The sequence below is a fragment of the Pristiophorus japonicus genome, chromosome 13 (genome assembly GCF_044704955.1).
Source record: "Pristiophorus japonicus isolate sPriJap1 chromosome 13, sPriJap1.hap1, whole genome shotgun sequence".
NCBI lineage: Eukaryota > Metazoa > Chordata > Chondrichthyes > Pristiophoridae > Pristiophorus > Pristiophorus japonicus.
Window position 1 is genome coordinate 29,471,102 of NC_091989.1, and position 23,492 is coordinate 29,494,593.

The 23,492-nt window shown below is 48.6% G+C and overlaps 1 protein-coding gene across 1 annotated transcript in view; it reads right to left on the minus strand.

Annotated features, from left to right (window-relative positions):
• flncb (filamin C, gamma b (actin binding protein 280)) overlaps nt 1–23,492 on the minus strand; it is a gene marked incomplete at its 5' end in the record, with an annotated part of 50,241 nt that overhangs the window by 14,895 nt on the left and 11,854 nt on the right. The window contains 18 exons of the mRNA XM_070896736.1: nt 3,015–3,262; nt 3,837–3,860; nt 4,646–4,835; nt 7,579–7,735; nt 9,881–10,004; nt 10,424–10,591; nt 11,460–11,620; nt 12,331–12,493; nt 13,266–13,439; nt 13,912–14,509; nt 15,605–15,867; nt 17,030–17,147; nt 17,241–17,410; nt 17,958–18,048; nt 19,718–19,878; nt 21,422–21,545; nt 21,931–22,074; nt 22,531–22,644. Coding sequence (XP_070752837.1) covers nt 3,015–3,262; nt 3,837–3,860; nt 4,646–4,835; nt 7,579–7,735; nt 9,881–10,004; nt 10,424–10,591; nt 11,460–11,620; nt 12,331–12,493; nt 13,266–13,439; nt 13,912–14,509; nt 15,605–15,867; nt 17,030–17,147; nt 17,241–17,410; nt 17,958–18,048; nt 19,718–19,878; nt 21,422–21,545; nt 21,931–22,074; nt 22,531–22,644 — 3,192 coding nt within the window. The remainder of the gene's footprint in view (nt 1–3,014; nt 3,263–3,836; nt 3,861–4,645; nt 4,836–7,578; nt 7,736–9,880; nt 10,005–10,423; nt 10,592–11,459; nt 11,621–12,330; nt 12,494–13,265; nt 13,440–13,911; nt 14,510–15,604; nt 15,868–17,029; nt 17,148–17,240; nt 17,411–17,957; nt 18,049–19,717; nt 19,879–21,421; nt 21,546–21,930; nt 22,075–22,530; nt 22,645–23,492) is intronic.

The following is a 23,492-nucleotide window of genomic DNA, read 5'->3' on the forward strand; positions in this document are numbered from 1 at the left end:
AACAGCAGAGAAATTGGACGCCACCAGCCAGATCCCTCTGTTCCAAGATATCAGATTGGGTGTAACTTCTGCACATTTTACCCATTGACCTCACCTGCTCCCTGATCAGCAGAGAAGCAATCCTGAGGTGACTGGAGTCACTCATGCCTTTCACCCATAGCAGTGATCATGTGATTGGGATTGGATCTTAAGAACACACATCTCTCCCCACCTAGAACCTGAGGCAGGGAGGACAGGAGCTGTGGAAGGGACAGGGCTAGACAGGACTCGGAAAGGACATCCATCAGCAAATGGGTCAGATATAATTGGAAACCCCCCCACCTCTGCTCATCTGAGTGCCTGGGATTGGGATTGGATGGGCTCAGGTCATGGCTGGCTGTCCCCATACATTCCTTGTGAGGAATGTAAACAGATCCCAGTGATTACAACCCACCAGTTACCACAATCGTCCGAATGAGTAACAGCAAATTCAATTAATTCAGCTCCCTAGGTAAATTTATACATTATTTTCCCCGGGGTAATTTGAAAGCCAATGAAGACTCAAAAAGGGGAGTTTTGTGGCAGGTTGAGAGAGGCTGGAACTGACTAAGGGGCCCAGATCCTCATGAAGCTTAATGCCCCTTTGGGCCAATTTAACCCCAGGTGCCAGAGGTGAAAGGTGAGCACCAGCCCCCTCTTTCACTATAACAATAGTATATTTGCTGATTATTAACGATGATCGTTTCAGACAGAAATATCCTAGTCATATCCAGCCTGACCAGCTGGCAAACGCCACCCAGCAACATGACCGAGCTTCACCCAGGCAGCTTGGGCCGGACTCGTCATTGTGGGCAGCAAACATGTAGAAATTTACCAGGAGCTTTACTTGAACTAATGAGCTTTGTAATAAGAGGGAAGAGAGCCAGTGATAGAGGAAGACCCAACAGTAGCATTGTAAGATAGAAGAGATAGGATTCTACTTCACTCAGCGGTTAGGGGGCTCGAAGATAAAACGAGAGAGAGAAACGAAAAAGAAAACAAAGAGGAAAGAAAACCAAAGAGGGGATAGAGGGAGGAAGGAAAGTCCTGCTTGAAGTGAGTAGTTGGTTGGTTGAATCTTATACCCAGTGTGTTGGATAGCCAGCACGGGAAGGCACGTAGGGCTGATGTAGCTGCAGGGTATCGCAGGGCTCTTCAATGATGGGGATGGCATCACAGGCCTGTGATGGGAGGCAAGCTACAGGTTAAACACAAGATAGGTCCAATGCACAACCTCCTAAAACCTGCATCATCAAAATCAATGCAACAAAGGTGAGGCTGAAAGCATGGCAGCAGTGCAATGAACTACAGGAGGGGCAGCTTGGAGAGTGCAATCGTGGTTCAGTCACCCAGTACATCTCTCTGCATTCCTTACTTCCATCTCAATGTTCAGGCGACACGGCCAGTCTCTTACAGGGGACCCACCACAGCTGAACTCATTAGAATGTCCCGAAGGCATAGACCTGGGCTTGGGCCGGAGAGAATGAGTTACTCTGCGATAGACAGCTCCTTCTCCAGTCAGATTTTTTTTGCATCCTTGTGCCACAAATTCCCATCCATAGTTTTACAATGTACAATCCATACACAAGAACCAGCAGGCTAATGTTGTGGCCCCACACAGTCTGTACTAGTCTGACTGAACTCAAGGGATTTGGGTGTTCAAGAGGCACAGATCACTAAAAGCTAGTGAACAGGTACAAAAAGATACCAAAAACACAAATGGAATGTTCGCCTTTATCTCGAGGATTGGAATACGATGGGATGAAAGTTAAGTTTCAGTTGTACAGAGCCTTGGTCAGATCCCAAATGGAGTATGGTGTTCTGTTCTAGGCACCACTCCTCAGGAAGAATATATTGGCCTTAGAGGGGGGTGCAGATCAGATTCAGCAGAATGGTACCGGGGCTAAAAGGGTTAAATTATGACGAGAGGTTGCATAGTTTAGGCTTGTATTCCATGGAGTATTCCGTCCCAACCCTACTGTCTCACCATATCGAATTGTCTCTGACCCCATGCTTCCTTCCATGTCTTTCCCTGGTATCTTACTAGAAAATTGATTCCCCTTTTGGGTGTTGTGACTTTTCACTTCCAACATCCTCATTTTATACCCATGAGCCCTGGGATTTGAACCCTTCACCACATGGAACAGTTTCCTTGGATCATAATAGGATAATGATATGACAGACATGATGATGTGATAATTATTGAATCATAGAATGATACAGCATAGAAGGAGCTATTCGATCCATCATGCCTGTGCCGGCTCTTTGAAAGAGCTATCCAACTAGGCCTACTCCCCCTGCTCTTTCACATCTACTGCAATTTTTTTTTCTCCTTTCAAGTATTTATCCAATTCCCTTTTGAATGTTACTTCCAGCACCCCTTCAGGCAGTGAATTTCCAATCACAACAACTCTAAAAACATTTCTCCTCATCTCCCCTCTGGTACTTTTGTCAATTACCTTAAATATGTGTTCTTGGTTACAGACCCTCCTGCCACTGGAAACAGTTCCTCCTTATCTATCAACACCCTGCATGATTTTGAACATCTCTTAAACCTGCACTTAACCTTCTCTGCTCGGAGAACAACTCCAGTTTCTCCACATAACTGAAGTCCTTCATCCCTGGTACCGTTCCAGTAAACTTGCTTTGCACCATCTCCAAGGCCTAAAGTGTGGTGCCCAGAATTGAACACTACTCCAGCTGGGGCCTAACCAGTGTTTTATAAAAGGTTTACCATAATTTCTTTACTTTTATACTCTGTGCCTCTAATTATAAGGCCAAGGAATCCTGTATAGTTTTTTTTTTAAATAATAGCCTTCTCAACTAAACAATTCTGTTCCTGCTCCCCCTGTAAAATTGTACTATGGGTAATTATCTCATTATGTTTATCATATCATGGTAATGTTATGCTAATAATGATAATGCTATGCTAAACAATATGCCAAAATGATATGCTAGTTATATGCACTATGATGATTCTGGTTGACATCACTTACCACCACGTGGAACGGGCTGTTGGGTATGAGTTCTCCACCGAAGCGGATGGTGATGACGTATTTGCCAGGTTCTGGTGCCGTGTAGTAAATGTCGAATGTTCCATCTTGATTCTCGACCACGTCAACATCCAGCTCAGCTCCATCAGGGGTCGAGACCTTGCAGGTGACCTTCCCTTTGCCAGCAGCCTTAGCGTCCACGGTGATGACAGTCTCCTGGCCGATCTGGATGGTTGGACCAAGTCCCGTCCCTGGAAACAGATCAGACATCACTGTTATGGTTCAGCCCAACCACCACACTTGATAGCGGGTTATTGACATGTCGCTCAGTCACCAGTTAGGACCCACAGAGCGTTGCCAACGAGCTGTAAAACAATCGCGCAGATTGGAGAGGGTAGACAGTGGTAGGGCTGTGGGACCTGGCCAGCAGAAAGGTCTAAGGGCAGTGGGATCCGGCCAGTAGAAAGGTCGAAGGGCAACAAATTCCCATGAGGCCCAGCTCCATTCCCCGGATCACCTCAGCCAAGGCAGCATCTGGGCTACAAATGGCCTCAGTGAGCCCTGGGTTAAAGAGGGGAAATCATAACATAAGAATTAGGAGTAGGAGTAGGCCATTTGGCCCCTTGAGCCTGTTCTGCCATTGAATAAGACCATGGCTGATCGGCCAGGGTTCCAACTCCTGATCACTGTCCAGTGGCCCTTGGGGAGGGTGCTGTGCAGTGGTGGTGGTGGGGGGGGGGGGGGGGGGTGGAAGAAGAGGGAAAGAGGAGACAGGGGCTGAAAACCTGTAGATGGAAGGATCGAGTTTGGAGGACGGTCACTCACCTAGTCCATGGCCACCGATGGACACTGTGGAGGGAGAGCAGCCGGTTAGAAATGGTCACTCAAACTCAAAAAAAGAGATTCATCGTCATCAGCAAGAAACGCAAGGCAGGCAGGAGAGGTTGAAATAAATCCCTGGATTCCTGTGGCGCTCAGCTCATGGGGCTGCTGGGACATGGGACTGCGCCTACATGCTGCAAGGTCCCATAATGGCTCAGAGATTGGGCCAAGATTCCTCCTCGGCTGCAAGTGAACCCCGGACCGTGCAATTGTAATTGGTTGAAAGGTAGCAGACAGAGGGTCAGTATGTGACAAGTGGTGTTCCCCAGGGATCTGTACCCCCAAACACTCCAACTGATTGACCCCGATCCGCTGGCCAGTGGGGGGCTGAGGTAGACTAGCAGTTTCCTTAATAATGGGCAATCTCGCTGCATATTCATTCTCGCAGTGTTAACAGTCCCAGAGTGGCTGCACTGCCTGTTAGCAAGGTAACCACCTGGCAGGGGAAAGAAACTGAAGAACCAACCCCACCCCAGCCCCCAACCCCACCCAGTACTGCCTCCAGCCCACAACCGTCCACTCCCTGCACCTAACCCCCACCCTCTCCAGCCTACACCTCCAGAGAACCACAAGTTCCCCAAGTTTCCAGGGATCCATCTGGAACTTGCCCAATTTTCCCTCACCAGATTCATGGATCCGAATCAGTGTACCCCAAAGAGGAAGCCCCATTGGGCTGAGCGAAACTTGCCATTTATTTATTTCAAACCTTCCCTGTTCAGACATTCAGAGTTGGAGGTAGGTGCTAATCGTACCTGTCACCAGACACTTGCTGGCATCTCCGGTCGGTACGGCGTGGATTCGATATGGCGAGTAGGGGATTTCATCCCCTCCATACTTGATGGTGATGGTGTAGTGTCCAGTCATATCTGGGACATAGGACACCGTGTACGTCCCATCTCCATTATCGCGGATATTTGCCTTCTTCGGTTTCCCCGCGGGATCCTGAAAGGATGAGTGAAATTTACTGACGTCAGGCTGCACAGGGGATGGGCCTCAGCCCAGCAGAGTCTGGGCTTTACACAATGCCCAGGTCTCCACCCTCACACCACTCAAGATCCTAGGAGTCGTCTCGGCCAATGACAAACATACGAGACTTGCCACAACCAGATAACCCAGAGCCAACGTCCTAAAATCACAGAACAGTACAGCACAGAAGAAAGCCATTCGTCCCATCAAGTCTGCGTCGGCACTTTCGGTGAGCAATCCAGTTAGTCCCACTTTCCCGCTCTTTCCCCACATCCCTGCAAATTTTTTTCCTTCAAGTATTCCTACTACTGAATCTGTATCCACCACCTTATCAGGCAGTGCATTCCAAATCCTAACCACTCCATGCCTTAAATCTGTGCCCTTGTTATCAACCCTTCAGTCATTGGAAACAATTTCTCTTTATTTACTCTACCTAAATCCTTCATGATTTTAAATACCTCTATCAAATTGCCTCTTGGCCTTTTCTGTTGCAATGAGAACAACCCCAGCAACTCTAGTCTGTCCAGCAACTGTATTCCCTCGAACCTGGCTAATAAATCTCTTCTCTACCCTCTCCAAAGCCTTCACATCCTTCCTAAAGTATAGCACCCAGAATTGGACACAATACCCCAGCTGGGGCAGAGCTCGTGTTTTATATACATTTAGCATAACTTCCTGGTTTTGGAGCTCTATGCCTCTATTTATAAAGCCCAGGATCCCAAATACTTTATTAACTGCTTGATCCAATTTATTATATTTTGCATCAAATAAAGTTCTCTTCAAGACCATCAGGACGCTGGCTGAATGCTGTTACTCCAGGCAGTCTGGGAGTTTGCTGTGCCATCTCAGATCACACTGTTAGAACATCAAATTTCAGAAAACATAAAAACATAGAAAATAGGTGCAGGAGCAGGCCACTCAGCCCTTCGAGCCTGCACCGTCATTCAATGAGTTCATGGCTGAACATGCAACTTCAGTACCCCATTCCTGCTTTCTCACCATACCCCTTGATCCCCTAGTAGTAAGGACTACATCTAACTCCTTTTTGAATATATTTAGTGAATTGGCCTCAACAACTTTCTGTGGTAGAGAATTCCACAGGTTCACCACTCTCTGGGTGAAGAAGTTTCTCCTCATCTCGGTCCAAAATGGCTTACCCCTTATCCTTAGACTGTGACCCCTGGTTCTGGACTTCCCCAACATTGGGAACATTCTTCCTGCATCCAACCTGTCTAAACCCATCAGAATTTTAATGGTTTCTATGAGATCCTCTCATTCTTCTGAACTCCAGTGAATACAAGCCCAGTTGATCCAGTCTTTGATATGTCAGTCCCGCCATCCTGGGAATTAGTCTGGTGAACCTTCGCTGCACTCCCTCAATAGCAAGAACATCCTTCCTCAGATTAGGAGACCAAAACTGTACACAATACTCCAGGTGTGGCCTCACCAAGGCCCTGTACAACTGTAGTAACACCTCCCTGCCCCGATACTCAAATCCCCTTGCTATGAAGGCCAACATGCCATTTGCTTTCTTATCCGCTTGCTGTACCTGCATGCCAACCTTCAATGACTGATGTACCATGATACCCAGGTCTCGTTGCATCTCCCCTTTTCCTAATCTGCCAACAAGGGCCCAACATGCCAAACGTTTACACAGCCATTCCTAATTGAATACCAACAATTAATGGGTGTTCGTCATCAGTTCATCAGCACTGAGAATAGCTGATCCTGCTGCCTGGCATCACCAATCACAGAGCAGCACTAGTTTCCACTCACTGCATTATCTGGCCCAAGGTCTCAGATTTTGGGAGTGGGCTTGGTTACCAGGAGACAATGAGAGTTACCACAGGAAAAGTCCTAGTTAACAGGTTGGTGAAGTTGGGAGCACCTCGCTCCCCACTCCCCCAATCTAGGTCAGTTTCCCAGATAATGTCAGAAGCAAAAGCCAGCATGATGTGCTGGTGACTGGGCTAACACGCACAGTTTGGGGTCAATGAGAATTAGCCACGAACAGTCGAAGATCAATCCCACCAAGGTTGACCAGCAGAAGCCAAGGCACATCTCAAAACATCAACAGCTGCTTTACTCAGCTCTTGCTTACAGAAGGCTGCTGTAGTTTTGGGGAGGGGCAGGTTCTGCTGGAGGAGGAGGGGGGGGGGGGAGAGAAAAGGAGATGTGGAGGGGGCAGGTTCTGGAGACTTCATCAGGTCTTCGACGGAAGTGGAGATCTTCTGCTACTGGTGCTCAGGATCCATCAGATACACTCTATACTGGACACAGGACCAATATCAATCCAGCCAAACACTCCACCCTATCTAGCATCACCAGATGGGAGAGTCACCCATCTATTGTCACCAGACAGGAGTCCCACCCAGGGATCGCAGTGCTGCTTAACCAGACCAACTCCATGGACACGAGATCTAGTTTTCTCATCCTGGGTAGGTTGTACAGGAGCTCAGTCACATCTACCCACAGTGCAGGCAAGGGATCACCTAGCCACAGGAACCTTTCAGCCAACACAAAATCAACTTGTGGAACGTTACCAGGGAAGAACTTTGAACTGGGGTCCAAATGGCAGCAGAGGCAATTTCTCAGGGGAGAAGGGATTGAGGAAAATGGTGACGGGCAAAACAGCCGGACACACCGCGAGAGGCAGGGGACCCGGGCACACACAGTGGGGGGGGGGGGGGAGGGGGGGAAACGGGGGACCCGGACTTACAATGATCTGCACGGTAAGCAGTCCTTCCCCAGCATCCCTGGCATCGATGGTAAATTCAACCGGGAGACTGGCTGGCACTCCAGAGGCATTGAGTCCTGGCCCACTTGCTCGCACCTTGCTGGCATCGTGAGTTGGTAGAACCTTGATCTTGAAGGGACTGAAAAATGAGAACAAATTAACTGGCTGTTGGAAAAATATGGATTAATAAATGAAAGCCAGCACAGATCTGTTGAAGACAAATCGCGCTTGACTAACTTGATCGAGTTCTTTGATGATGTAATGGAGAGGGTTGACGAGGGTAATGCAGTTGGTGTGTATATGGACTTTCAAAAAGCATTTGATAAAGTACCACATAATAGACTTGTTAGCAAAATCGAAGTCAATGGGATTAAACAGACAGTGGCAGCGTGGACACAAAATTGGCTAAGTGACAAAGCAGAGCGAGTTGTGGTGAATGATTGGTTTTCAGATTAGAGGGAAGTATACAGTGGTGTCTCCTAGAGGTCAGTATTAGGACCACTGCTCTGATATATTAATCACCTGGACTAGGATATACAGGATATAAGTTACAAGTGTAAGGCAATACATTTTGGGAGGAAGAATGAGGCGGCCACATATACTTAGGAAAATTAAGGTCTAAATGGGGTAGAGAAACTGAGGAATCGGAGAGTACAGATACACAAATCACAAAGTAGCAACAAGGGTTAATAAGACCATAAATAAAGAAAAGCATGGGTTCATTTCAAGAGCGATAGAAATGAAAAGCAGTTATGTTAACATAGAAAATAGGTGCAGAGTAGGCCATTAAACGTGTATAGAACCTTGGTTAGACCACACTTGGAGTACTGTGAACAGTTCTGATCTCCATATTATAGAAAGGATATAGAGGCACTGGAGATGGTGCAAAAAAGATTTACCAGAATGATGCCAGAACTGAGAGGTTATACCAATCAGAAAAGGCTGTACAGGCTGGATCTCTTTCCTCTAGAAAAGAGAAGGCTGAGGGATGACCTGATGGAGGCCTTCAAGATTATAGAAGGATTTGACAGGGTAGACATAGAAAAGATGTTTCCACTTGTGGGCAAGACCAGAACTGGGGGCCATAAATATAAAAGATAGTCACTAATTGGAAATTTAGGAGAAACATCTTTACCCAGTAAGGTGGTGAGAATGTGGAACAAAATGTAATTGAGGCAAATAGCATAGATGCCTTTAAGGGGAAGCTAGATAAACACATGAGGGAGAAAAGGAACAGAAGGATATGTTGATGGAGTTAGATAAAGAGGGGTGGGAGGAGGCTCAGGTGGAGCATAAACACTAGCACAGATCAGTTGGGCTGTATGGCCTGTTTCTGTGCTGTAAATATTATGTAATTCTATATAATCATTTCAAAGTTTGCAGATGACATGAAACTAGGAAATGTAGTAAACAGTGAGGAAGATAGTATCAGATTTCAGGAAGACAGACAGACTGGTGAAATGGGTAGACACATAACAGATGTAAACTAAAGCAGAGAAGTGTGAAGTGATGCATAGAATGATACAGCACAGTAGGAGGCTATTTGGTCCATTGAGCCTTTGGCAGCACATTGGTAGAGCTATCCAATTAGTCAGACTCCCCTGCCCTTTCCCCAAAGCTTTGCAAATAAGTATTTATACAATTCCTGTTAAGTATCGAATAACTCCACGAGGCTAAGTACGGTGAGCTAGTTCAGGCATGACCTTACTCCAGTTTATTTATTCTCAAATTGAGGATTCAACATGGCTGCCAACATTATATACACTGCTTGCACGTGTCTGCCAGTGACCATTAGGACTCCAACAGTCACGCCCTCCAGTGGCAGGTAAAATCCAGTTAACAATTCCCTTTTGAAAACGATTGGAAGGGTGGTGGAAGCAGATTCAGAGAGTGCATTCCAAATCACAACATGCTACATAAAGAAATTCTCATCTCACCTCTGGTTCTTTTGCCAGTTACCTTAAATCTGAGTTCTCTAGCTACTGACCCTTCGGCCACGAGAAACAGTTTCGCCTTATTTACTCTATCAAAGCCGTTCATGATTTTGAACGCCCATCAGATCTCCCTCAAACCTTCTCTGCTCTAGGCTCTCCACACAACTGAAATCCCTCATAGCTGGTACCATTACAGTAAATCATCTCTACAACCTGCACTCTCCAAAAGCCTTGACATCTTTCCTAAAGTGTGGTGCCCAGAATGGAACTCAATTATCCAGCTGGGACATAACCAGTGATTTTTAAAGGTTTAGCCGGATGTTCTCAATGATGTAATACCCGGTGCTCACCTGCGAGGAACTTCCTGGTCTGCGTATTTGACAGAGACAGTAAATGGACCATCCGTGGCAGGTGTGTAGTGAACAGCGTGCGTCCCGTCTCCATTATCAATAACCTTTGTGGGCTCCGATACACCTGGATCGGAAACAGGAGGGTCACAGTTCACCCAACTACCAATCACCCCCACCCACATTCCATGCAGCACACAACCCTCTCCACAGCCCATGACCACACCGCCAACAGCAACCCCCCCACCCACGATGACAGCGCCTCCTTCACAGCCCACACCACCCCCTCAGCCCACGAGTACCCCCCCCATCCTCACAAACCACGAGCCCCAGCACCCCCCCCCCACCCCACACCATGAGCCCCCTCACCCTTAGCCCACAAGCTCCCCACCCATCCCCTGCCCCAGAGCCCACAAGCACCCTGCCCACTCCTCACAGGTTACAATCCACAGGCTTTAGTTTCGACCTACATACCGGAATCTTTTGTTTCCCAGCAAATCTCACAATGGGCCAATGTGGTGCAGAAAATAGCAGGCGGAGATTTACCTGTGGGCCCAAGGATCAGCACCTCGAGTGGTGCCAGCCCGGCCTTGCTGCAATCAACGGTGAAGGTCTGGGGTACATGTGTTCGTACCCCAGTGCCCAGACCAGGGCCTGCGCACTTCACCTTGCTCGGATCAACTAGCTCTTTCACTGGCACACGGAACGCACTTCCTGTCAACACAAAACAAACCTCATAACCCTCAATCTACACACAGCAGAGATTTTGGACACATGTTTGTACCGAGAGAAGACACCTGGACCAAGGCGAGACTACACCTAGAGTACTGTGTACAGTTTTGGTCTCCTCATTAAAGGTACGCTATGCCTGCCTTACAGGGGTTGCAACAAAGGTTCACTGGATTGATTCCTGGGATGAGGGCTGAATTATGAGCAGAGATCAAGTAGAATGGGCCTAAATTCTCTGGAGCTTAGAAGAATGAGAGGTGATCTCTTTGAAACATCTAAAATTTTTTGAGGGCTTGATAGGATAGATGCAGGGAGGAAGTTTCCTCTGGCTGGAGAGTCCAGAACCAGGAGTCACAGTCTCAGGCTAAGAAGTTGGCCATTTAGAACGGAGATGAGGAGAAATTTCTTTACTCAGAGGGTTATGACTCTTTGGAATTCTCTACCCTAGAGGGCTGTGGTTGCTCAGTCAGAATATATTCAAGACCAAGATCAATAGATTTCTGGACACTAAGGGAATCGAGGGATACGCAAATAGGGCAGGAAAGTGGAGTTCAGGTACAAATTCAACCATGATCTTACTGAATGGCGGAGCAGGCTCAGGGGTATGGCTACTCCTGTTCCTATTTCTATTTTTAATGTTCCAATGAGACCTTAATGCTTTATCACATGTAGGCAGATAATTACATAACAGAGATAGGAGTAGGGAGGCAGGCCGAGAGCAAGCAAGCGCAAGAGAAGCAGAGCTGGTCAAACACTGGTTTCGGAGTCATTGCTTCTGCTGGATCAGCGAGTTGTCTGGTTCTGATTGACACTGATACGTGGGGGTTCTCGGTGCAGAGCTGGCTTTGCTCACCTGGAATGGGGTGCCCCCCAAACGTGATGTTGACATCATAATCTCCGGGGGTGAAGGGAATGTACTCAACACTGCAGCTCCCGTCCTTGTTGTCCTTGCAGGACATTTTCGCCTCTGAAGGGCCCTCGATGGCCAGTCCCAGGCCTCCAGTGCCCGCTCCCCTGAGCCGAGAGACAGAGAGGGGTCAGGCTATAGGTCAGCACAGGTTAGGGTACAAGTCATGTCAGTGTTGGTCAGGTCAGGTCAGGAGGCGATCAGGAGCTAGGGTTTGATTTACTACAGTTGGGAGCCAGTGACCAGATGGCTGGTCATTTATTACAGCTGGGAGCCAATCAAACCCTAGCTTGTTGCCCAACAACATTCATTCGCTCTCGCTCCCCACCCCCGCAACCCAACACTGGCTCTGCTGGGAAACCACTGGTCCTAGAACACTAGCTCAGAACTCACCAACATCAAGTGAGGTGAGAAATCACAAGGATGTTCCTCTACCCCAGAGGATGGTTGTGGATCAAACTACAGCAAAAGGAACTGAGCTTCAGCAGATTGCTCCTTCACAGGAGCTGGATAAATGGGATTGATGGCAAGTGGGATCGGTACAGGCCAAGACTCCAATGCTCCATACAACACGAGTGCCTGGGAAGGCCAGAGCTCGATGGTGGACATCAGAGTGGATAAATATTTGGGAGGTTTCCTTGATTCTTTTTGAATACAGAACTTTCTCAGGAGATTAATTGGTGAGTAGAGTCCATGTTAGGGGAGAGTGTACATGGGCTGAGAGAGGAGATTAAATGTACAGATCCAGTGTATGTTTCTCATTCTGTGCTATTGGATGGTTCAGGTTCTTTATCTACCTGCTCAGGCTGCACCTCACCTGGTTTCCACCGTGAACCGGTTGGGTTTGTTGACTAGACCTCCCTCCAGGCCTGGCCCATAGGCCCGAACACGGGTTGGATCACAGCCTTCTGTGACTCCGACTCTGAACGGACTCTTGGGGAGTGGGACATCATCGTACAGCACTTCAATCAGATGCACTCCTGAAAGAGTCAACAAGATGGCCTGTAACCCATTGCTGCAATACACATCAGTGCTGCCACCTGGCAGGCTGACAGCAGGCTGCTACCCACCCGCAAACCAACAGACATCTTTCCTCGTCACACTCTGGTTTCTGGATGTCGCACATTAAGATCCCATGGCAGAAGCACCTCTCCTTCAACACCGCGCCAAGGAATGCATTGTGTGGGGAAGCTCCAGCAACAGTCACTGCTCCAGTGGAAGACAGGAGCCCATTGGGAGTCTGAAGGAAGGGGGAGCAGAGCTGGGGAAATACCCTTCCATGGGGAACCCTGAACGACACTGCTAGTCATTTTTTTTCTCCAAGGTCCCTTGACAGCTTTCAGGGTCAAGGAGAAATCCTGGTGTCCTCACTCTGTTTTCTGGACAGAGAATTCGGCAACCTGACAGGAGGGAGGAAGGGGAGGGCAGTGCTGTGTTTGGGAATCTGAAAGCAGCCAATGGGTTTCAAGAGCAAGCACTGAATGGCCAAACATAGGAGGCAGTGGGTATGCACAGTGCCCAGGATTGAGGTTGCCCTGGATGATGGAGACCAGATAATCTTTCCAGCAAGTCTAATAACTTTACCCCCGAGAGGTCAAAATGTGTTTGTAAAAGGTTGGTGCTGATCAGAAGTGACCAGAGTTGCATCACCGGGGAACGGGCACAGAATCGCTGGGGAATCAACATGGCAGCAGTGTAAAAAAAAAACAGGAAGATAAAACTTGTAAATGAAGAAGCCCCATTGCCACTCACCATCTTCATATGCCGTGTACTCCACGTGGTAAGTTCCATCACCATTATCCTTGACGTAACTGTCAGTCTTGGCACCAGATGGGTTGGCAATACGAACCTTGATGTGGTTCCCTACCGTCTTGCCAAGAGATCGAGTGTCCACAGTAAACTCTGTGGTGACCTCCCGAAGCACCCCTGGAACATGAGCAGAGATGGTATCAGACTGTTCTCCATAACCCTCCAAAACAATGATCCTGTTGCTCTTGAATAAGTTTCCCCCAATCAGTCCCCAACACATGGGAATCAATCCCAGCATTCCCCACATGCATTACTTTCCTCCGACTATTTGAACAGTGATGGATACTGCTTACCAATTGGCCAGATACCCACCAACACTCAGTGATTGGCCAGATAACAATACTCATCGACTAGCCAGACCTATCAACGCTCTTAACGGATTGGTGGGTACCCACCAACACTCCCCACTGATTGGTCAGCTAGACACTCGACGCTTTTGCAGAATTGCTTTTAACACAAAACTCCCAACCTCATGCTGTGATTGGCTGGTTGTTGCATCATGTTGACAGACAGACCTCCCACAGCATGCTCTTCCTGTGGGATCTGAAGAGACAGCGGCAGTGGGGTACCTGTACAGACTGCTCCTTACCACGAGGCTCCACTCCTGGTCCGAACACCTTCACCCCTGCGGTATCGATGGCTGGATCGACCCGGACGCGGATCGGGAACTTGGGCACCGCGTGCCCACCGTATTTGATCGTGATGGTGTACATGCCATGGAACGGCGGGATGTAGGTGATGGTATAGGTCCCGTCGCTGTTGTTCTGAATATGAACCTCTGCCTTCACACCAGACTCCGAGATGATCTCTATGGTCAGCTCAGCCTCCCCGGCCTTGGAACAATCCACTGTGAAAGTTGGCGTCTCACCGACTTTACCGCGCTCCAGCCCTGGCCCACTAGCAGTGACCTTGCTGGGGTCAAAGAGTGGTTTGATGTCCGCCTTGAAGGGGGACCCTGGGATGTGGACCTCAGCGAACAGGATGTTGACTGTATATTCGCCCGGTTCTGTCGGGAGGTACGAGACGGAGCAGGAACCATCACCATTATCCTGGCACTCAATCTTAGCTTCACAAGGACCTTCCACAGTCAGCCCAAGACCACCAGTGCCAGCACCCTTGGTATCAATGGCAAAGGGAGCTGCTTTTCCAACCACACCACCTTTGAGGCCTGGCCCGTAGGCCCGAACCTGAAATACAACCAGAAGTGCTCATTTAATTCACAAAGTTAGCTACTATCCAATGTCATCATCCATGTGGACTCACTGTTTTCATACTTGGATAGGTGTGGTTCAGGATAAACATCATACTGTAATACCACAGTCCTGGTTTCCTAAAAGAGCCCAGTTATCTCTGGAACACTCCACTCCAATATATTCTTTAAAAAACAACAACTATACCACCTTTCACAACCTCAGGACATGAGCCAACAAAGTACTTTTGGAGTGTAGTCACTGTTGTAATGTAGGAAACGTGGGAGCCAATTTGGGCACAGCAAGCTCCCACAAACAGCAATCTGATAATGACCAGAATCTGTTTTAGTGCTGTCAGTTGTGGGATAAAGTGGCCACAACACCAGGGAGATCTCCATTGCTCTTCAAAACAGCCCCATGGGATCTTTTATGCCACCTGAGGGGCAATATGGAGGCAGAGTTTGACAGCTCCTCTGACAGTGCAGCGCTTCCTCAGTACTGCCTCTCCGACAGTGCAGCACTTGGATTCTTAGGCTGGATTATGAGCTCAAGCCTCTGGAGTGGGTCTTGAACCCATGACTTTCTGACTTGGGTAAGAGTGCTGTCCACTGAGCCACAGCAGACACCTATTCCATAGTCTTCACACAGGGTGATTGGCAAACACAATACAGAAGTCAGGAAGGGATGGTTGAGGTCAGGTCACTGGGACATTGTGACGGAGGCGGTAGGGATTGATGAATTGCCCAGCTCCTTTACCCAAATCCAGATTGCAGTGAACAGGAAATTCTCGTCATCCAACCTGATTGTTACTTCCAACTCTCCCAAAATTGTCAGAGAGAGCTGGGACTTGCTCAATGAGAAATGAGCTAAGTACTTGCCCAATGGCAGCTCCAGCATCCCCCAATAACCAATGGAGGGGGGGGGGGGGGGGGAGAAAAAAAAGACAGACCGATATAGTTGTACACAGCTCCCTGTCCCGGGGTGAAGGGCCATGTGGTAACACAGCGAGCTGCAGTCCCGCCTAGTGAGGCGCAGATTCCACACCTTTCACCGCTGGGTTCGGACACTGGTCGATCTTCAACACCTGCTCACCTTGGTGGGGTCAGGAGGCATGACCCCCTCCACTGTGAAAGTGCTTCCAGGTACTGGATGTCCATCGTAGCTGATGTCCACTTTGTATGGCCCCTCCTCAGGCGGCATGTACTTCACAGAATGAATGTCGCTGGTGGATCCAGTCTCCACCTTGCACGGGATGGGACGGCGGGATGGGGATGTGATCTTCACATCGACCTTCCCCTGACCCCCTGCACCTCGAGTGTTGATGCTGAATTCCTGATCCTTCCCGACGTCAACTTCTGCAACAAGAACAACTTGCATTTACATAACACCTTGAACATAGACGACCATCTCAAGGCACTTCACAGGAGCAGTGTGTCAAACAAAATTTAACACCGAGCCATACAAGCAGATTTTAGGGCAGGTGACCAAAAGCTTGGCCAAAAAGAGGTAGGGTTTAAGGAGCACCTTAATGGAGGAGGTGTAGACAGGCAGGGAGGGAGGTTTGGGGAGAATTCCAGAGCTTGGGGCCTAGACAGCTGAAGGCACAGCCTCCAAAGGCGAGCAAATTAAAATCAAGGATGTGCAAGAGGCCAGAATTGGAGGAGTGCAGAGATTTCGGAGGATTGTAGAGCTGGAGGTTAGAGATATAGGGAGGGGCGAGGTCATGGAGGGATTTGAAAACTATGTTGAGAATTTTAAAGTGAGGAGTTGCCAGACCAGGAGACAACGTAGGTCAGCATGAACAGGGGTGATGGTCAATGGGACTTGGAGAGAGTTAGGACATGGGCAGCAGAGTTGTGGATGATCTCAAGCCGGCCAGGAGAGCATTGGAATAGTCAAGTCTGGAGGTAACAAAGCCATGGACAAGGGTTTCAGCAGCAGATAAATTGAGGCAGGGGCAGAGATGAGCAATATTAGAGGTGGAAGTAGACAAAATATCTACCAAAAGAGGAATTCAGGCAGTTACTCTCATTGCCCCAGAGCCCCGGCACACAGCAAACATTTACTCATCATGCACACACTTATGTTTGGTCACTTTGGCAGACAATCCCCAAACTACTAACCGGGGCATAATTTAGCACACTCAGTTGGCGTCAGGTCTTCCACATTGCAACAGACTCGCGCAGAAACTGATGGTGTGTCAATCTGTGACAAGTCATGTGTGGGAGGGGAAACAGAGACCCACACACCCAGCATGGGTTTGGTTGGGGGGGGGGGGGGGGGGGGTGGGGGAGGGAAGCTGATAGGAGCACGGCTGAGGCCGCTATGGGTGGTGGGGCAGAGAGAGGGATTTTGGGGGGGGGGGGGGGGTGGCAGAGTGGCGGGGCAATACCACAGCTGTCTAGGGGCCACATCATGCTTCCTGCTCTCGGCCCCTGCTCAGTCCCTGGGGCGATGCGCAGCCGAGGGTTTCAGAGTCTGACAGCCAAAATATTTACAAAGCTTTAATGATCTTACTGTTGTTCAGTCCCTGAACTTTGACTTTGTTCAGATCGAGAGATGGAGCCACACTCACGGTAAACGGACTCTTTGGAACCTGGTCGCCCCCATAGATCACAGTCACCACCAGGTTACCCTGCAACAAGACCACAGCCCATTGGTTAGTGAAAGGCCATACCTCTAACTGTTAACTACATGACATAGGGTACAAACCCCCCACTGCTCATACCTGCTGCACGGCGGTGTATTTGACAGTGTACGAGTAATCATGGTTATCGATGATCTCGAAATCACGGACAGCCTCTCCCTTCGCCGCTCCGGTGAACTGCACGTCCAGTGTGGCCTTACCTGCCCCTTTAGTGTAGACAGTGAAGTGAGTGGGTTTCCCGACCTCGACACCTGTAGACACACACACACGGCCCATTCAGAGTACAGCAAAGCACCCCGTCCCCTGCACCGCCTGTTTATCATTACACAGCACCGCGAGGGCTCAGATCCCAGTCACTGGGGGTCAGTCTGTGCCAGCTAGGCACGTTGGGTTTTCATCTCTCACCACCTCTTAGCCATACTGCTACATGCCAAATGGCCTTGGTGGGGGTGGGGGAGATCCAATTTTCTTTCATTGAATTATCGGCTGCAGGAAGTGCAAGGCTGGTCTCAAACTGAGATAAAACTGGAGTTGCCATCACTGGTTGGATGTATTTCTGGAGGTTTCATTGCATGACCTCCCACCTGGTCAAACAGCCTTTTTTTCCCTTCTCCACGTTTATAATTAATGAAAATGAAAAAGACACGGATTTTTTTTGAGCCCTGATGATTTCTCTCCCTGGTGTCGTTTACTCCATTGTCCCAGAGATTAATCTTTAATTCCTAGAGACTCCAGGATAGCTCTGGAGGGTTGGCGACTCTCATTCTGACTGCACACGGTTAATCAGTGTCTCCTCACCGGTCCGACTCAGCCCAGGACCTTCAGCCTTGACCTTTCCCGCATCATGTGACGGCTCCACCTTAATACGGAATGGGCTGATGGGGATTTCCTGCAAATAAATTAACAGAAAATTGTTAGAACAAACCAGAGACAGGTCTTAGGGGCAGGTGTTGGCAGCAAAACTGGCCAACAAGTTGCATTTATATAGCGCCTTGAGCAGAGTAAAATGTCCAAAAGGTAATTCACAGGAGTGATTGAGAGGCAACATTTGGCCCTGAACTTACCCCCCCACCCCCAGTGATGGAACATTATTCCCCAAACTGTGGAATAAACATCACCACATCTCAAAGTACTTCTCAGACAGAGTGTTAAATTGGCAGTGCAGTGTGTAACAAGGCTGCATGTGGCGGACCTATGTCAGCAAATGTGACAGCCATTTTGTGCATTGCAAGATCCCACAAGCAGTGGATGCACGAGATGAACGAGCAGTTATGTTCTTCGTGGTGTATATTCAGGATGAACGCCCCAGCTCTTCTTTCATGGCATGGGATCTTTAACACCTGCCTGAACCAACGGAACAGGCAGGTGGGGCCTTGGTTTAACGTCTCATCCAAAAGACGGCACCTTCGAAAGTGCAGCACTCTCAGCACTACAATGGAGTGTTGGCCTTGGTTATGGGGCTCAAGTCGGAGTAGGGCTTGAACCCAAACCTTCTGAATCAGAGGCGAGACAGCTCCCCATTGAGCCACGGCTGACACTAAATACAGAATTAAAATCAACTTTGCTATTTAAAAAAAAAGTTAGGCTCTGTTCAAGGTCTCAGAGTGCTCACAAGCAACAGATCTGCCTGATCTCACAGGCTCAGAGAGCCAAAGATCAGGCATATCTGTTGCTGGTGATCCAACCACAGCTCACCCAGAGCTGGATCAACCACGAACATGATCATTAAGGCTCATGGGATGTTGGCCTTTATCTGAAGAGGGCTGGAATACAAAGGGCAGGAAGTTATGCTTCAACTGTAGAGCCTTGGTCACACCCCAGTCTGGAGTATTGCTTTGTTCTGGGCACCGCACTTCAGGAAGGATACACTGGCCTTTAAGGGGATGCAATGCAGAATTACCAGAATGATACCGGGGCTTAGAGGGTTAAATTATGAGGACAGATTGCATAGACTAGGCTCATCGTTCCTGGAATATAGACGATTAAGGGGTGATCTAATTGAAGTGTTTAATATAAAAGGATTTGATAGGGCAGGAGAGAAACTATTTCCTCTGGTGGAGAGTGTCCAGAACAAGGGGGTTATAATCTTAAAATTAGAACTAGGTCAATCAGAGGGCAACGTTAAGCAGCACTTCTTTACTCTAAATGTAGTGGGAATCTGGAACGCTTTCTCCTCTCTCTCTTCTTCCCCCCCAACCAAAATGCTGTGGATGCTGGGGTTAATTGGAGCTTTCAAGACGGAGATGAATAGTGTTGGGTAAAGGCATTGTGGGATATCCAATTAACCCCAGCATCCACAGCATTTTGGTAATGTAGGTAAACGGAGCTGAAGTGCAGATCAGCCATGATCTAACAGAATTGCAGAACAGGCTGGAGGGGCTGAATGGCCTCCTCCCTGTTGCTGTATCTTTCCTCTGGTGGGCCAGCACTCAGCCTCTGCTTGCCTTCACAATACAGCCGCCAACTTCCCGATCTTCTCAACAGCAGACAGACAAGGATTTAAGTTGAATGTGTAATCAAGCGAGTGCATAACCAGGACCGGGCTGCGAGCGTCATACCTGATCAGCGAACAGCACCATGATGGTGTAGCGCCCAGCCCCCGGGGGGGTGTACTTCACTGTGAAAGTGTCGTTGTCATTCTTAATGATGTCGAAATCGATGTCGGCCTCAGCGGGTCCCACCACCCCCAGGGCACACTTAATGCCGATGCTCACATCACCTGTCGGGGGAGAAAGGGCAGATTAAGACCAAGACAGGACAATCCCAGCACTCGAGGTGAAACATCACTGGTTACGCTAGGGTGGGTCCCATCACAGCGAGACAGACAGCATCCTGTCCGTGGATTGCCGGTTCTTACGGGGAAAATGGCTCGGCCTGGCATGGACAGAAGCACCCACTTCCCAGATAAGGCCCCCACCCCATCTTCATATTGGCCATCTCACAACTACCAGCTCTGAGGCCTGGTCCCCCTGCCCCCTACCCCAACCCATCCCACTCCCACAATGCGCCCACACCCCAACCAGCAACCCCACTCCCCAATCCAACCGACACCCCCACTCCAACACCCGCCCCATCCCACGCCTCTGCTCCCCTCTGGTTCTTTTGCCAAACGCCTTCAATCGGTGTTCTCTGGTTACCGTCCCTTCTGCCACTGAAAAACAGTTTCTCCTTATTTACTTATCAAAACCATTCATGATTTTGAACACTCATCAAAATCGCCTCTTAACTTCCTCTGCTCGAAGGAGAATTATCTCAACTTCACCAGTCTCTCCACATAACTGAAGTCACTCATCCCTGGAAACCTTCTCGTAAATCTCCCGCTCACAAGGCCTCGACATCCTTCCTAAAAAGTGCGGTGCCCAGAATTGAACACAATACTCCAGCTGGGACCCAACTAATGTTTTCTAAAGGTTTAGCAGAACTTCCTTGCTTTTGTACTCTATCCTTCTATTAATAAAGCCAAGGATCTAATATGCCTTGTTAATAGTCTCCTCAATTTGTCCTGCCACCTTCAAAGATTTGTGTACATACACCCCCAGGTCTCTGTCCTGCACCATTTAGTTTATATTGCCTCTCCTCATTCTTCCTACCAAGATGCATCACTTCACACTTTGCTGCATTAAATTTCATCTCCCATGTGCCCGGCCATTTCACCAGTCTGCTCATATCCTCCTAAAATCTGTTACTCTGAAAAGTAGTAAAACAATGAAGAGGATAGTTTCATTTCATTTGTAAGCTTTGAAATTATGCTCTATACACCCAGGTCATTAATATACATCAAAAAAAGAGTAATGGTCCCTATACTGACCTCTGGAGAGCACTAGTGTATACTTCGCTCTAGTCTGAAAAATAACCAGTCACCACTACGCTCGGCTTTCTGTCCTTTAGCCAATTTTGTATTTACGCAGCCACTGTCCCTTTAATTTTGACACCATATCTGTTATGCACTACTTTATCAAACGTCTTTTCAAAGCCCATATACACAACTTTAACTGCAGTACCCTCATCAACACTGTCACTTCATCAAGTTAGTCAAACACAATTTTCCTTTTAAAAACAATCCGTGCTGACTTTCATTTATTAACCCATACTTTTCCAAATGCCAATTAATTTTGTCCCAGATTATTGTCTCTACATGTTTCCCCACCACCGACGTTAGGCTGACTGGCCTGTAGTCTCTGGGTTGATCCCTCTCCCCTTTTTAGATAGAGACAGGAACTGAACAGCCTCCACCACTGGGAGGAGGGTTTCCAGAGAATCACCTTGTCCAGCCTCACTGCAGTCCACAGTGAAGTAGGTGGGTTCATTGGCCTTGAGTCCAGTTTTCTCCACGCCCGGTCCGTACACCTTCACCTTCTGTGGGTGACAGCCTTCGCCCACAGATACCTGCAGCACACGTGAAGTACAAGAGTTACCATGCGGTCAATCCAGAGGGCGAGGGGCAATAGTCTGGTAAATGAGAGACGCGGGGCTCGCATTGAACATACAAGGGGTGATAATCAGTTCAGAGTTGAAATTGTAGAGTCAGTCCTGCGTCTGGATAAATCTCACATCCAGCAACTGAGTTCACCACTGGGTCTCCCCATCCCCCACCGGTCACCCTTGCCAGTCTCTCCCAACCCAGTGTTTCTTCCCCCCCACCCCAAGTCTCTGTCTCACTGACCGTCTGCATCTCCCAGGTCAGTGTTTGGGTCAGTTGTTGGGTTTGTTTGTTTCTAGACCCTCTAGCAACTCCAGCTCACTCAGATTGGTTGACGTCCCCCACTCTTACCCTGAAGGGACTGTTTGGGATGTTGACGGCGCCCCAGCTAATGATGATGGTGTGTTTGATGGGCTTCCGGGGCACGTACACACACACAAACGTGTTGTCTCGGTTATCTTTGATCTGGATGTCAATGGGAACACCTTCCGCATCCTAGAGAGTAAGAGACGGAGTGTGAGTGACAGAAAGTGAGAATGGTGAACAGCAGCCGAGAAGCTCCGATCTCTACCTAGTAAAACAGACTCCCCATCCCCAAATTAACAGTTCATTGAATACTACAGCAAATACATTTCCCCTCCCCTGAAGGTGCCGACACTCTCCTCCCTCCTTGAAGGTGCTGATTCTCAACCCCCTCCCCTGAATGTCTCTCGCTCTCTCTGCCCCCTGCCAGCCATCGCCCTGTGAAGTGTTTAATTCTCAGTTGGTAACCTGTCCACACAAACTGAGCTGCCCAGTCTGCTCATCCCACCAATCCATCTGCCCATCCCGCCAACCTGTCTGCTAATGGATCAACGAGTCCCATCCAGTTCTGGGCACCTCCCATAGCTCCCCCACCCCATGTCCCCAAAACCACAGCAATTACTATTGGCCGAAGCTTCGAAGCCTTACCTGCGCGTAAATCTTGAGTTCGCCCTTGCCCGCACCCCGAGCATCAATGGTGAACTCCGCCGGCTTGTTTACAATGCAACCAGTCTGTTCCAGACCCGGACCAAAAGCTTTCACCTAAAGAATAATAATATTAATGAGACAATATAATGAGCAGTGGCCTGACCCAATTCACCCAGTGACAGACAGCAACCAGTAGAGGCAAACAGGATCAAGACTGGGGTGCATTACAGACAAGGGTTTCTATTCTCAGGCAGTGACTTTGCTTCAGAGGAGTTTGAAGAATAGGGAAAATTATAAAAATAAACTCTTCAATTTTCACCTTCAGTTCCAGAGACTTGAGCATATAATTCAGGCTGACATTTCAGTGCAGTTTTGCGGGAGCGCCGCACTGTCCGAGGGGCAGTACGGAGGGAGCGCCACACTGTCCGAGGGGCAGTACGGAGGGAGCGCCACACTGTCCGAGGGGCAGTACGGAGGGAGCGCCACACTGTTGAAGGTGCCGTTAAACCGAGGCCCCGTCTGGTGATTGTAAAATATCCCGCAAAACTACTGGAAGAGCAGGGGAGTTCTCCCCATTGTCATGGCCAATATTTGTCCCTCAACCAATATGACTAAAATAGATGATCTCGTCCTTGAAACATGAGTGAGCCATTCAGCCCCTCAAGCCCATTCAGTGAGATCATGGTTGATCTGTATCCTAACTCCATCCACCTGCCTTGGCTCCATGTCCCTTAACACCCTTGGCTAGCAAAAATCTTTTCATGTCAGATTTTAAACTAATTGAATTAGCATCGACTGCTTTTTGAGAGAGCGTTCCAAACTTTTACCACCCTTTACAGGAAGAAGTGTTTTGTAACTTCTCTGCTCAATGGCCTGGCTCTGATTTTAAGGTTATGTCCCCTTGTTCTAGACTCTCCCACCAGCAGAAAACATTTCTCTATCTGCCCTATCAATTCCTTTCA